Source organism: Watersipora subatra, chromosome 9 (genome assembly GCF_963576615.1).
Source record: "Watersipora subatra chromosome 9, tzWatSuba1.1, whole genome shotgun sequence".
Classification (NCBI taxonomy): domain Eukaryota; kingdom Metazoa; phylum Bryozoa; class Gymnolaemata; order Cheilostomatida; family Watersiporidae; genus Watersipora; species Watersipora subatra.
The window spans coordinates 52,872,544-52,886,432 of record NC_088716.1 but is presented as its reverse complement, the minus strand read 5'-3'; the positions used below and the strand labels follow the sequence as shown (position 1 = coordinate 52,886,432).

Below are 13,889 nucleotides of genomic sequence, written 5' to 3'. Positions count from 1 at the left end.
TGCAAGACATCGATTTTTGACAGCCCACATTCTGAGTTGTATATATTTCCCTCTTTGCTTTAACATATGAACACACTAGTAAGTTGTGGAGCATTTATTAAGGTGGTATCATCTAGGTAAGTCTGAGTAGCTCTCGTGCACACAAACCTGCTCTACGTAAAATAATTGAGTATAGGCATAGAACTCTCCAATCATTTAGCTCGCTGATTGGTTAACTGACTACCAAACAATTTAGGTTGAAAGGTTTATGGAAGAGTGAGAGATAAGGAAACAGAGGGGAGAAAGAGAGAAATTGAGGGTGGACAGAGAGAGTGAGAAAGAGAGGAGGAGGAGGGAGAGAGACGGAGAGCGAGAGAGAAGAGCGCGAGACGGAGAGCGCGAAAAAGGGCAAGAAAGAAAGAGAGCTGGAGAGTGAGAAAGAAAGAGACAGAGAGAGAGATGGAGAGCGAGAAAGAGACGGAAAGAGGGAGAGAGACGGAGAGAAAGAGAGACGGAGAGAAAAAGAGAAATGGAGAGATAGAGAAGAGAGAGAGAGAGACGGAGAGCGAGAGACGGAGAGCGCGAAAGAGACGGAAAGAGGGAGAGAGACGGAGAGAGAGAGACGGAGAGAAAAAGAGAAATGGAGAGATAGAGAAGAGAGAGAGAGAGAGAGACGGAGAGCGAGAGACGGAGAGTGCAAAAGAGAGAGACGAAAAGAGAGAGAGACGGAGAGAGAAAGAGTGAGGGAAAGAGTGAGGGGGAAGATTTCTTAGAGACATTCTAATTATATACTGGTGAGTCGTCATGTTTTGCTTTGGTCTGTTTATACTGTTGATAAAAACGTACATGAACTTCTTGAATCTGCTGATTCTTATGAGAGAGCTGCTAAAGGTTAAAAGGTCATTATTGTGATAACCAGTGTTATTTTGAAAGTTTTTTAAATACTTATAATTAGAGCTGCACAACGATGGCGTTAATTAAACGATTAACGAGACCAATACAAATAAACGATTAACTGAGCTGGGCCAATTAATCTTCAATTAAAATGCAGCCGAGGTGATGATCTTGATGTGGTTCCTTTCCTTTGTACTGTTTAGTACCAGCAGTTGTAGCAGGTTACTACCATTTAATTTGCTAACAAATAAATATTATGACAAGCAACACTTTCTTACCAATAAATTACAACCACAATTATTTTGCACTCAACTATGAAAACACAGTGAGTCGCTAACATTAAATTTGTTTATACAATACAATGCACAAGCGCCGTGGCGATCTAGCTGTAAGCAGTGATGTTGTTAGCTGTTTGAACATGTTTCTAGGTAGGCTAATAGTAACAAAAGTGATTTCAGTATTATTTACTACGTATCTTACAGGTTATTTTTGTTTATTTTTATAAACTTTCTCAAGTAACTTATACATGTATTTTCATTTTTCAAAAAAATCATAATCATATTTCAGCTTCAGAATATTAGTAATATAAGATTGACACTTTATTGGAACATGAAAGCAGAAATATGTTTTCCACCCTAGGTAGCGCATTTCTGTAAGTTGTTGGAAGCGAAAACAAGAAAGCGAAGTGCAGTATATGCCAGAAAGAATTTGCTTACCACCACAGCACATCATCATTAAGATATATTTTAACTAATTCTCATCCTACCGGCAGAAATCATCACCAGCTGTCGCAGACAATAACTAATACTTCTGACTACTGGCACTCCTGTCCCCTGTGAGCGGCTACTCTCTAAAGCTGGCAATATTGTATGTAGGAAGAGGGCATCTCTTTATTCAGATAATGTGAATAAACTGTGCTGCCTCAACTCTTGGCTGACTTAATTATAGACTTTCATAGACAGTTTTCATACTCATAATAATTATTACATTGTAACTTATGTACATTGTACATAACATGTACTACTACTAACAATTGTCTAAAATATAATTAATCTATATGTAGCTGTATTGTTTGTTTTTGAATATGCAGGTTTTTGCTAGATTAATTCTAAGATTAATCGAAGATTAACTGGTTCAGACCAGTTATTAATCGCGATCAATTTTTATAATCGTTGTGCAGCTCTACTTATAATAATACAAGTTTTTTTGCATTTCAACTTGTCAGCTTCATTTAACCTGATTTGAATTACCTAAATATTTGATTTGTACACAACTTCTAAACAACTTCTAGTGCTTGCAGGACAAGGTTAGAAATATTTTCATATATTCCAAGTCATTGTTCCGGCTTTAGTGCAACTATATTGATACTTTAATTTGATAGAAATAAAAAAATTGACAAGCAAAAATATTCAAAAAATATATGCTAAAAGCTGTAATGAGCGTGCCTCTTGTTAACAATAATCTGCTTGTTGCTAGGGTTTGTTACAGGCTGTCGCTGAACGCTGACATTGTGAGACGAGCTAGCAATGAACAGTCATAATCGCATCAGTGATCCTTTTATCATCTAGCGGCCCGAAGCTTTTCTACGTAGAGGTCATAGCAACGGTTGCACTGCCCATCAGACCTTGTCGTTCCTGTGTACCAGAAACAACTTCGGCATTTCACACTGGTGTCTTCAAAGGGCGTGTAAGAGATTACGCCTCCTCGTCTCACCATGTTAGGTATAATCCTTTCTGGTAGCCGTGCTGTTCCTATGTATGGGCTGTCTTCTGGTCCTTCTGCATCATGAAAAAATCATTAAGATCTAGAGGTTTTAAGCTTGCAATATATTCCTCTGGAATCTCAGGCTAAAAGTAAAATATTTTCAACTGGCCAAATGTAAAACTGTGTGATCCCATACTTGAGCTTTAACTGCTCTCACAGTCAATGAAAAGATATTGTTTGTATAGATGGATACAATGGCGCAAAACTGCAGTTATTGAACATCACCTTCCTTAAAATTGACAAACAAATCAATAGTAGAATTTGTCTTCAAGGCAACTATTATCATTTGGTGAATAATGATTTAGTAATGTTTCCATTGTTACCAAAGAAAAAGCTCGGCCAAATAGTATTGGTCAACTTTTTTTAGGTATTGAATGTTTCGATTTTTGCCAAATGGAAAAGTTTAAATAGGTAGAACTAGTTAAGAGATTTGATAATTGGTACATTGTGGGTCACGGTATTTTTATGGCACTCATGAGCACTCATCTATCGACGATTAGATAAAAACCAAATCAATTTGTAAAGTCCAAAGAGTATATACAAGTAGCCTACCGACTATTACATGACATTTTGTGCGATGAAATGGCACAAAAACTTGTTTGAATGGATAATGACTGATAACAAACCGTTGTTTATCATAAAGTCTGCATAGCGTTTGGAAGCATATCGAATGGTATCGAGCACGCTAGACCGAGGTGCAACACTGATCCTGGACAATATCTTGTCTTTCAGGTTTGGCAAATACATCACATCTACAATTGACAGCCAAATAAGTTCTCAAGATAAGTTTTGCCATAGCTGTTACGAGTATATAACTGTTACAAGTAGATATCTGTTACTAGTAGATATCTGTTACTCGTTGATATCTGTTACTAGCATATATCTGTTACTAGTAGATACCTGTTACTAGCATGTATCTGTTACTAGTAGACACCTGTTACTATCATATATTTGTTACTAGCATATATCTGTTACTAGTAGATAACTGTTACTAGTAGATATCTGTTACTAATAGATATCTGTTACTAGTAGATATCTGTTACTAGTATATCTGTTACTAGCAGATAACTGTTACTAGTAGATATCGGTTACTAGCATTTATCTGTTATTAGTAAATAGCTGTTATTAGTATGTGTCTACTACTAGTAGATATCTGTTACAAGTAGTTATCTGTTGCTAATATTCAGACTTGATACATCGTCGAGATACCTTTGGCAGCGTAGCGCAAAAGATCTTGGCTTATTGGTCTCTGCCTCCAAAGACCTTTATCATTGTCCAATGCTGTGTGAACTCTCGCTTTCTCAGCACCAGAGAAACCACAATCTAAAAATTGTGAAAACATGTTAATTCAAATATGAATCAACTATTTACTAGTTAGCAAACCTTTATAATTGTAACAAAAAATATTGTTCTTGATTAAATTAATAATCTTTTAAACTGAGGCAATATCGATAAAACTAAAAACAAGTAGTAGAATGAAAATTGTAAGGAACCATTTTTGACGTGAATTTTGCCGTAATACTCGCAGCTGTTAGTGGTTGCACAGCAACTAAAGGTATTATAAGCTCCTATTGGTAGAAGCAGTCAAAGTAATTAAAGCATGAAAGTTTGCATTCGAAATATTTCAGCCACACTCAATTTAGTTCAGCGAACCTCAATCGAAGCTCACTGTTGATTAAGCAATTTATTATTCATGAATGAATTATTGACTTTATTTTTTTCACATATGATCAATTCAACCATGATATTCGAAATGTACCAAATGCAATTGTTTGCAACCATAAGACATTAATGGCCTTAAAACTTGGAATTTCTTCATACACCACCGCGTCAGTTAAAGTATGTACACTTTGGAAGCTCAGAAAGCAGTGTGGCTAACCGTTAAAAATACTCGGATACGTTTACTGAGGACGTTTCATTTGATGTCTGTCACAGGTTACACTTGACAGACAGTTATTAGAATACGCCATCTGGACTCACCTACTGTCACATCAGTACATGTCTGCAGCTCATTTGAGAGCAGGTATGCGAATCATCACTCTTACACAAATGTATCATCCTCCTAAGTAGTTACTCGTGTCTATTTACAAACTACTGTCAATGTTTATCAGATGTCATGGGCAACTGACTTTCTTACCTCCAAGATGGTATGACATGCATTTCTGCAGTCCACTCACAAACTGCCATCTCTTTCCACTCAACTTCATGTTCAAGAGAGCGAGAAGTTGGATGTCTTCTATTCCTGTATGTAAAACAGCAAATAGCGAACTGGTTAATCTCATTATATTCGAGTAAGCATAATCTCTTAAGTTCTTCTTCAACATCGACAGGATTATGCTGTTAAAGATACATACAGAATATTATTTTAATCAAATTCTCTCAAGATATGGGAGAGTAAGTGGGTTGTGAGCATAATAAACTGAACAAGTCTGGCCTGGGCTTTATGCCAAGCAATCCTTGAATGTTTATGTTTGGATGTTCTCCAGTGCAGCCCCTTGATTATTCAGGGATTAGTCGGTAAAAAACCAAGGCTAATAGGAATGTGCTCTCCTGTTCCTCGCAACTACTGCAGCTAAAAACAAAAGTTTAGTCGCCTATAAAAAGGCAACTATAAACCATAAATATGGAGTCTTTAAAAATGAACTTACACAAGATTTCAGTAGATTTTATCAGAAAGTGTCATATTTTTTTATCATTTGCGATTGATTTTGATGTTTGAGGTGATCCGACTGCCAGAATGTTTCAAGATTAAAATTAACAAAACTTGATTGCAGTTAAAATGCTCAAAAGAAAAATAAGTGCAGAAATGAAATAGTAGTGTGGCTGCCTTCTCTCTCGTTATTAATATTGGCTGTAGTATTAAAGTTGCAGCGTTACGCATCTCCATTCTGTTGGTCTCTTTGCTGAAGTGCAACTATAAACGTTTTAATTGCATTTTTGCAAGAACCTGAACGCTTTAACTGCAACCAAGTTTTGTCGATTTCAATCTTGAAACATGCAGGCAGTCAGATCACCTCAAATATCACAAACAATTGCAAATGGTAAAAAAATACCGATACTTTTTATAAAATTTACTAAAATCTCGTGTAAATTCATCTATAACGTAGTTAGTGTCTGCAATACACATCCAAGGCTACCTGTCGCTCTAGCAGACGTAATGATGCAGACAAGAACTAGTTGATGCTATACATAGACTGAGTTTATTAGTAGCTGGCCTGAGAATCTTCAAGGGTGAAACATCCCATCCTCATTCCGTTTTATTAACTAACAAGGATTTTTATAGGTTTTCAACTAGCTCCACTGACTGCGCTGTCAAACAAAAGGAGTTGATGAACTGGTTAAGTATTATTTACTAGTACATCTTGTTCAGCCAAGTGAAAACCTTCTCTTCTAACAACTCGTCTCAAACAATTAGCTCTTGACTAGCTTAGCTGGCAAGTTTAGACAAGTAGACAGGTTTTTGTTGTAAATAATCATTCTAGAGAATATTTTCTAGGACGATTGCTTGTCACATGTTATACCAGTTGATAAATATTTGTACTAACCGGTGGTTTATAACAGGTTATGTCAAAAAGCTGTTTGTCTCTCATAATTACTACATCGATGTAGACCTGTTATACTTCTCATGTTTTAAACAAGATAACCAAGTCAAACTTTCATTTAGATGTGTTCTGAACTGTTTGAGTTTATTCATAAATTAATTTGTTCTGTATATGCATACAACCACACAACTCAATTGTTGACCTGGTTAGCTAAGTGTCACCTCGTAGCAGATACCATTTTCAGTGATGTTTATACCTTAATTCTAAACTCCGGTGTTGTTTAAAGCATCTTTTTACCAAACAACGAGTTGCTCATTTAAGTCTATTTGTTATGTAGTCATACTTGGACATACGAGTGCCTCAGAAAATGAGAAAATCAAGGTAGGAGCAAAAATTCGAGCAAGTTTCTGCCTTGAGATACTAGAAAACTTTGAGATGCAGTACTAAAAAACTTTGAGACACGAGTCAGTTCTCAATGGCAACTAAGCAGCTAAGTATGCTTTAGGTCGTGTTTGAGAATGGCACTACTTGGTCTTTCTGGTCAAATCTGTTAAAAAAATTATAAAAAGGCTGGCTAAAAATTATAGCCAAAGCGAGGCACAAAGCGGCAAGCCAGAAAAGAGGATGAAAAAACTAAAACAAAGACACAATTAAAGTTTAGAAAAATATTAAAACTTAGCTTGAAGTTTGTGGCTAGTAAACTAAATTCATTGAAGCTAAATTCCAAATTTATGTTATCTTAGGTAGCATCTCAAGTCTAGTGTACGGAATGCGTTGCTGTCAAGTCTCTCTGGCACCGCCGTAAGCCATTACGTCTGTCTCAAAAATAAAAATTCCATGCAGTACTGTACATAGTATTGTTACATTTTATTGCAGAGAATAACCACTGAAAATATATTTGTTACTTTATAAGCGTAGGTAGTGAATTACATAAATTAAAAACATGTTTTTTCGTCGTAAAATTCTGTTTTAGGTGGTTTTTTCATCGTATGGGAACCGATTGTTTTGTATTTAGCTATTTCATATAGGGAATACTGTAGACGCTTCTATAACAAATACCTCTTATACCGGAAGTTCTAGATAGCATAAATAATTTTTGTAAAGTTTGTGCTTCACACTTCGTAAAAATTCCATATACCGTAAAGTGTCAGGTCGGACGAGTTATTAAATTCGATTTAAATAGTAACTTAACTCGCTGCACTTGCAAATGAAAAAGCGACGTGTGTATTGCGTTATATCTATTGTATATACAACATCCGTGAAATTCTAGTTTGTTGTGATAGATCGTCAGATGTGTCGACAAAACAGAGAATATGTAGCTGTGAAATTGTTCATGAATACTTAAATGTGATCAATTGGTGCAGATATTACAGTGTCAGACTACCAATCTAAATGTCACGAGTTAGAGTATCATCGAAATTTACCTTTTATCCTAACCTTGACCCCTGAATACAGATAGACGACGAACAGGTAGTACTGATCTTTTTATAGTAAAAATGCTTTTTGTTCTGCTTTGTTGTATAAGAATAAAATATTTGTTATTACCTTTACTTTGCAGAATAGACTTTGCTGTTTAGAAAAATGAAAAATCGTGTTAAATAGACGTGGAAAATGCGCGCTCTCCATCAACTTATTGTAAAATTGGTCTATAAAACCAGTGCAGTTGATCTAAAAAGGTAGGAAAGTTGTCGATGCTAACCAGTAATACTTCAGCTGTAGTATAGCCCACAAATTAGAAAGTTAAGTTTAGTTTTTCTTTTTTGCATGGCCAGAAGGATTAGTTTGAAAAGATCTTGGAATGGATTAGGTAATTTGCATGTATTTTACAGTTTGTATAAAGTAATTTCCCTATAATGTAATTGTTCCTGGAATGGATTATTTATGTTGTAGCAGCGCCTACTGTAGTACTTTGAGATGGGAGAAAATTGACATACGAGCTCAGTCCTAGAACGCATTAAGTTCATAGGTCGAGGTATCCTCTAATTAATGATACAGATACGAATAACTTATCAAAACTAACAATGCTTTTGAACATTCAAAAGAGTCTTTTTAAATAAAACTGCCTTTTAAATAAACCGCCATTCTTACCTTTGACCTCTACATTGTATTGATGCTTGAGGGCACTGCAGTCTTCTCTGCAGTCATAAAATAGTTTTACACAGCTCTCTCTTTCCAATATTTCTCTGAGACCTGCAGTGATTGTCAGAGGTTACTTCATGAGAGTGAAATACGTTAATGGAATGTACTTCTATGATAAATGACACCAAATATTGTTAATAAGTGCAATCAACTAGAATTTAAAGCTGATAGTTTGTTTGTTATACCACAGTCACACTGGTTGTACGTGGAGAGGTAATACTACACATTGGTTGTATGTGGAGAGGTAATACTACACATTGGTTGTATGTGGAGAGGTAATACTACACAGTGGTTGTACGTGGAGAGGTAATACTACACATTGGTTGTATGTGGAGAGGTAATACTACACATTGGTTGTATGTGGAGAGGTAATACTACACATTGGTTGTATGTGGAGAGGTAATACTACACATTGGTTGTATGTGGAGAGGTAATACTACACATTGGTTGTATGTGGAGAGGTAATACTACATATTGGTTGTATGTAGAGAGGTAATACAACACATTGGTTGTATGTGAAGAGTTAATACTACACATCGGTTGTATGTGAAGAGGTAATACTACACATTGGTTGTATGTGGAGAGGTAATACTACATATTGGTTGTATGTAGAGAGGTAATACAACACATTGGTTGTATGTGAAGAGTTAATACTACACATCGGTTGTATGTGGAGAGGTAATACTACACATTGGTTGTATGTGGAGAGGTAATACTACATATTGGTTGTATGTGGAGAGGTAATACTACACATTGGTTGTATGTGGAGAGGTAATACTACACATTGGTTGTATGTGGAGAGGTAATACTACATATTGGTTGTATGTAGAGAGGTAATACAACACATTGGTTGTATGTGAAGAGTTAATACTACACATCGGTTGTATGTGAAGAGGTAATACTACACATTGGTTGTATGTGGAGAGGTAATACTACATATTGGTTGTATGTAGAGAGGTAATACAACACATTGGTTGTATGTGAAGAGTTAATACTACACATCGGTTGTATGTGAAGAGGTAATACTACACATTGGTTGTATGTGGAGAGGTAATACACTAATACTACACATTGGTTGTGTGTGGAGAGGTAATACTACACATTGGTTGTATGTGGATAGGTAATACTACACATTGGTTGTATGTGGAGAGGTAATACTACATATTGGTTGTATGTGGAGAGGTAATACTACACATTGGTTGTGTGTGGAGAGGTAATACTACACATTGGTTGTATGTGGAGAGGTAATACTACACATTGGTTGTATGTGGAGAGGTAATACTACATATTGGTTGTATGTAGAGAGGTATTACTACACATTGGTCGTGTGTGGAGAGGTGATACTAAACACTGTTTGAATATGGAGAGGTAATACTACACATCGGTTGTGTGTGAAGAGGTGATACTAAACACTGGTTGAATATGGAGAGGTAATACTACACATTGGTTGTATGTGGAGAGGTAATACACTAATACTACACATTGGTTGTGCGTGGAGAGGTAATACTACACATTGGTTGTGTGTGGACAGGTATTAGATTTTTATAATATACTGGCGGTAAGTTCGCCATCGCCTGTGGTTTCCTTTTACTTTCAATCATACAGGTCACAAAACGCGTGCAAATTTACAATACCAATTGCTACGCTTCTTTCATGACAGCAAGCCACGAATGCATCTCATGAGGGCGACTGTCCTTAATGTATGCACGAGCACATTCCAAAGATTCCAATCAGGTGCATTGTGACATGACGCATTTCATATGGAGAATGAACGTTTTAGGATTGCCAACGGAGCTAGGAGTTACTTGAAGTGGGCAGCTCTTTGACATTAAATAAGCCGTAGGTAACTCATGAATCTCAGGCAGTCTGCTCTTATAACACTTCCTTCACATGAGACTTTTTCAACATCACAAAATACGCCTATTATTATTCTGCAATACTAGAATATAGCAGATTAGCGCCGATAATAGAGCATCTGTATATGAAGGTCAATGTTGTGAGTTCGAGTCCTGTAGTAAGCAATCTTTTAGGAAGCCTTTCAATTACTGCCTATGTTGTCTTTTCAGTGTGACGGTTTCAACCAAGATTACGAGACAATCAGAGTTTTATAAGCATTATGATAGATAAAGAAAAAGCAAACACTCGCTCCTTAAAAACCAACTACTGCCTAAAGGAACAAAATTAAAAACTAAACTCGACAGGTAAAGCGTATAAGCGCATAGTAAACTGAAATATATAACATTAGAGAAAATTATGTGGTTTCTTATCCTCAACGGCATTGGTCAATATCGAAGCTCAAATTTGGCCGATGTTTGACAAAACAGCATAATATGTATTGTTTGCTTTGCTTGCCTCGTGTCAATTTGTTTGACAAATTATCTATAGACCAAAATACGGCGTCAGAAATGGCTGGCACCTGTCTAGAAACACCAATATTTTCACTTCCCTAGTTGCGCCACAACTAAGTAGAGCCTAGGGTTGAGTCCTAAACTGTGAGTGTAATAAAGAGGAAGTTGATAGCATATGCTATGCACTGTTGTATATTTTATGGCTCATTCAAATAAGTGTTTCTTTACCCTTTACTCCATCTAGCTACCTCTCTACTACCCTCTACGCCTTAGTTTTTCAATTGTGTACATACTTGTATAGCTAAATTAAAAGTACCTTGACATAAATATACAGTAGTGCTACAGAAGTGCTACAGAAGTGACACAAATATAGTTGCTGCCAGACTAGAACTTGACTAGAACTGCAGTCAACAGTCCACACTAGAACTCAAATGCTCTCATATCCTCTCACAAGCTCTCGCACTCCTCTCCCTCACACGCTGTCACATCCACTCTCAAACTCTCTCCTACCAAAACCTGAAGAAATGAGGCTGAGATACGAGTTAATACAGAAACACAATTTCCAGGTTAGCCTTCTTTATTAATGAAGTATTCGAGAGTAACTAACTGTACTATAAATGTTAACTTCTCTCTCACTACTATACAGCTTGTGTATGACAGACAAGGACTTTCTGGTGCAGGTCCTTTTGTGTCAGATTTTTTGACACCAGACTTTTTGGGGTCAAACTTGTGGCACTGCTATTTTTATAACAAAGAAACTATTTAGGCTTATATACAATAAAAAAACATAAATAATCATTATTTTATTCGTTAAACCTGTCTATACCTAATCTATATTATACCTTTCACTTTGAAATACATAAAAAATAGATTTTACGTTCACACCGCTAAAAGTTGATTAAAAGATCTCATGACCTACATCTGTCTAATACATAAATATAGTTGTTATGTACAGATTTTCTCTTCTACTTTACTTATAATTTGTTGAGCCATAAGTCACTACGAAAAATAGATAAATTCCGTACTTGTAACTTGTACTAAAAGGTCCTGCACCAAAAATTATCGCGCCAAAAATGTCCTATGCTAGTACAGCTGTACCAAAAATTGCCATTACGTGCATACGATAATGTAAGAATGCTTAAAAGCATTATTTTTGAGTCAAGAAATGGAAGAAAATAGTCTACCATCTTGGTAATTGAAAAAATCAATTCCGAGTTTGAGCAGCATTCTGGAAACGATTATGATCAAAAACTGTGCTCAAACTGTACATGGATACCAAATGAATATTGATTGCATAGGCCACTATTGCCTGAAGTCATGTGCAGTCAATAGTGCATAAAACTGTAAAGGCCAATCAATAAAATAGGAATCAAATGGATCTGGTCTTTACTCGGCACCTTCTATATAGTTAGAAAACCCATAAATAGCCCACTTACAGTTGGAGAATTATTCAATGTTTTAGCCTTCAAATCAGAAGTTAAAGCACATTTTCACAGCAAGATTTGAAATGACTTCAGGGATACTACATTTTAAAATACGCTTGGCGATCATATTTCAAAAAGCAGAAAACATACACTAGAGAGACTAACCTGTCAGCAGTTTTAACACTTCCATGCCTGGGCATGAAATAATTTGGGGAACTGTTTTTTCACCAGATCTTACAATCTAAATACTCTGCAGCATAGCTTATTTTTGTTTTCTTTTACTTTCAGTTCAAGGATGACAAAATTTTGGCAACTTTTTGCGTGATACATTTTCAGTTAAACTCTAAAGTTTCATTTCAATTGTAACAACAACTCTTGAAATATCGCCAAAATACTGAGAGTATTTTAGACTTGATCAGACTTGATCAGACTTAGTTTCTAGCAATAAACTGAATGAAGTTCTTGGTAATGAAGGCTGAGAAATACACAAAGTTTCTTCTCATCAGCAACAAAATCTGGACACTAAAACTAGTTGCTTTTCTATTTATAAACAAAGACTCGATCGCCATCTGTAAGGCTCGGTGAACTGCAATCCTTATGTTTCTCCAGTTACCTCTTAAACAGCACTTCTTTGAAAGAGTAAAAAAAAACTATTCTCATTATCTGGTTTCTGTTTCTTTCATTGTTTTTTTTGCAAGCTAAGAACTTCAAAACAGTATTTAGTTCAAAAGGTATTGCACTATTCTAAAAGCTTTCGCAGTTGGTGGAAAGTTTGTAAAACGGTCTAGGATTAGGTGACCTGATTGTATATCTACGACAGAGCTTTAATGTATTAAAGTAAGTCTACAAATTGATCATAAATTACTTACCAATATCAAACACCTTTTCACGCAACACGAATATATCAAAAAGATATACTCTTTGAGGAATGGCAATCTGCAGAAGACACAACTCGCCGGTGCGTCCAAGGCTCACTCCTTCACAGTCGACGCTTAGTTGTTGACGCGACTGAAGCGCATGTATGGTATCTCTAGCCTTATCAACGGTGTCGACCAAAATATAGTCAGCCATGTTACCAGTCACTTACTCTCACTGATAATAATGCTGAGGATCTACCGCCAGCTTAAGTACTGCTGACATGAATAATTCCCAGACTGGATTTCCCATAATGAAGAACTACCAAGAAGGCATGTTGGCAAGGCCACTGATGCATACGTGAGTTGATAGCATTACGCCTTGCCTTGTGTTTTTCAGTAAAGACGAGCTGCTATTTGATTGGTTAAATAAAAAGAGTGATGTACTTGGACAATAAGCAATTTTTTCTGTCTGTGTTCCTTGTTTAGACTGGTCATAGGTCAAACAAGACAAAGTAGTTTGGTCACTCCATATAGAGATGGTAACCTAGATATGTAACATTAATAGCTTGGAAGAATACAATGGTGTCTTTGACATGCTTGGCTTGTCATACACGTTAAATTGCTGTTACACCGATGGCCTGCAATGTTTTGTTTTGTATCTGTTGATTTATAGTTGTGAACAATGCAATGCACAAACATGCTCATATGAACTTGTCTTTCGTGAAGTTCTACAAACATACCTTGGGCATTAGCGACCAGATATTGTTAGATTATTTCCGACTGAAATGTGGTACTCAGGCTAAAAATTGCTATGACTAAAATAACTAAAAGGTGTTTTTTACTGCGCGGTAGATTCCAGAAGGGGAAAATCTTTATAGCTTGCATAAACGTTGATGTGTTGGGTAGAAAATCGTGAGTCATTCTTCCGATTAGTGAATTGAT

General features: G+C 36.1%; 2 protein-coding genes across 2 annotated transcripts; one reads left to right on the top strand and one right to left on the bottom strand.

Moving 5' to 3' along the window:
• Nucleotides 1-438: 438 nt before the first annotated feature.
• On the top strand, nt 439-723 carry LOC137405209 (octapeptide-repeat protein T2-like). The gene has a single exon (XM_068091436.1). It carries the CDS (start codon nt 439-441, stop codon nt 721-723), a length of 285 nt encoding a protein of 94 aa, XP_067947537.1.
• A 1,521-nt stretch (nt 724-2,244) lies between these two features.
• LOC137405208 (piRNA biogenesis protein EXD1-like) lies at nt 2,245-13,161 on the bottom strand. The gene is made up of 6 exons (XM_068091435.1): nt 12,960-13,161; nt 8,268-8,369; nt 4,775-4,879; nt 3,847-3,960; nt 3,264-3,389; nt 2,245-2,651 (listed from the first exon to the last, which is right to left on the bottom strand). The coding sequence occupies exons 1-6, from the start codon at nt 13,159-13,161 to the stop codon at nt 2,434-2,436; spliced, it is 867 nt and encodes a 288-aa protein (XP_067947536.1). The 3' UTR covers nt 2,245-2,433.
• Nucleotides 13,162-13,889: the final 728 nt, after the last annotated feature.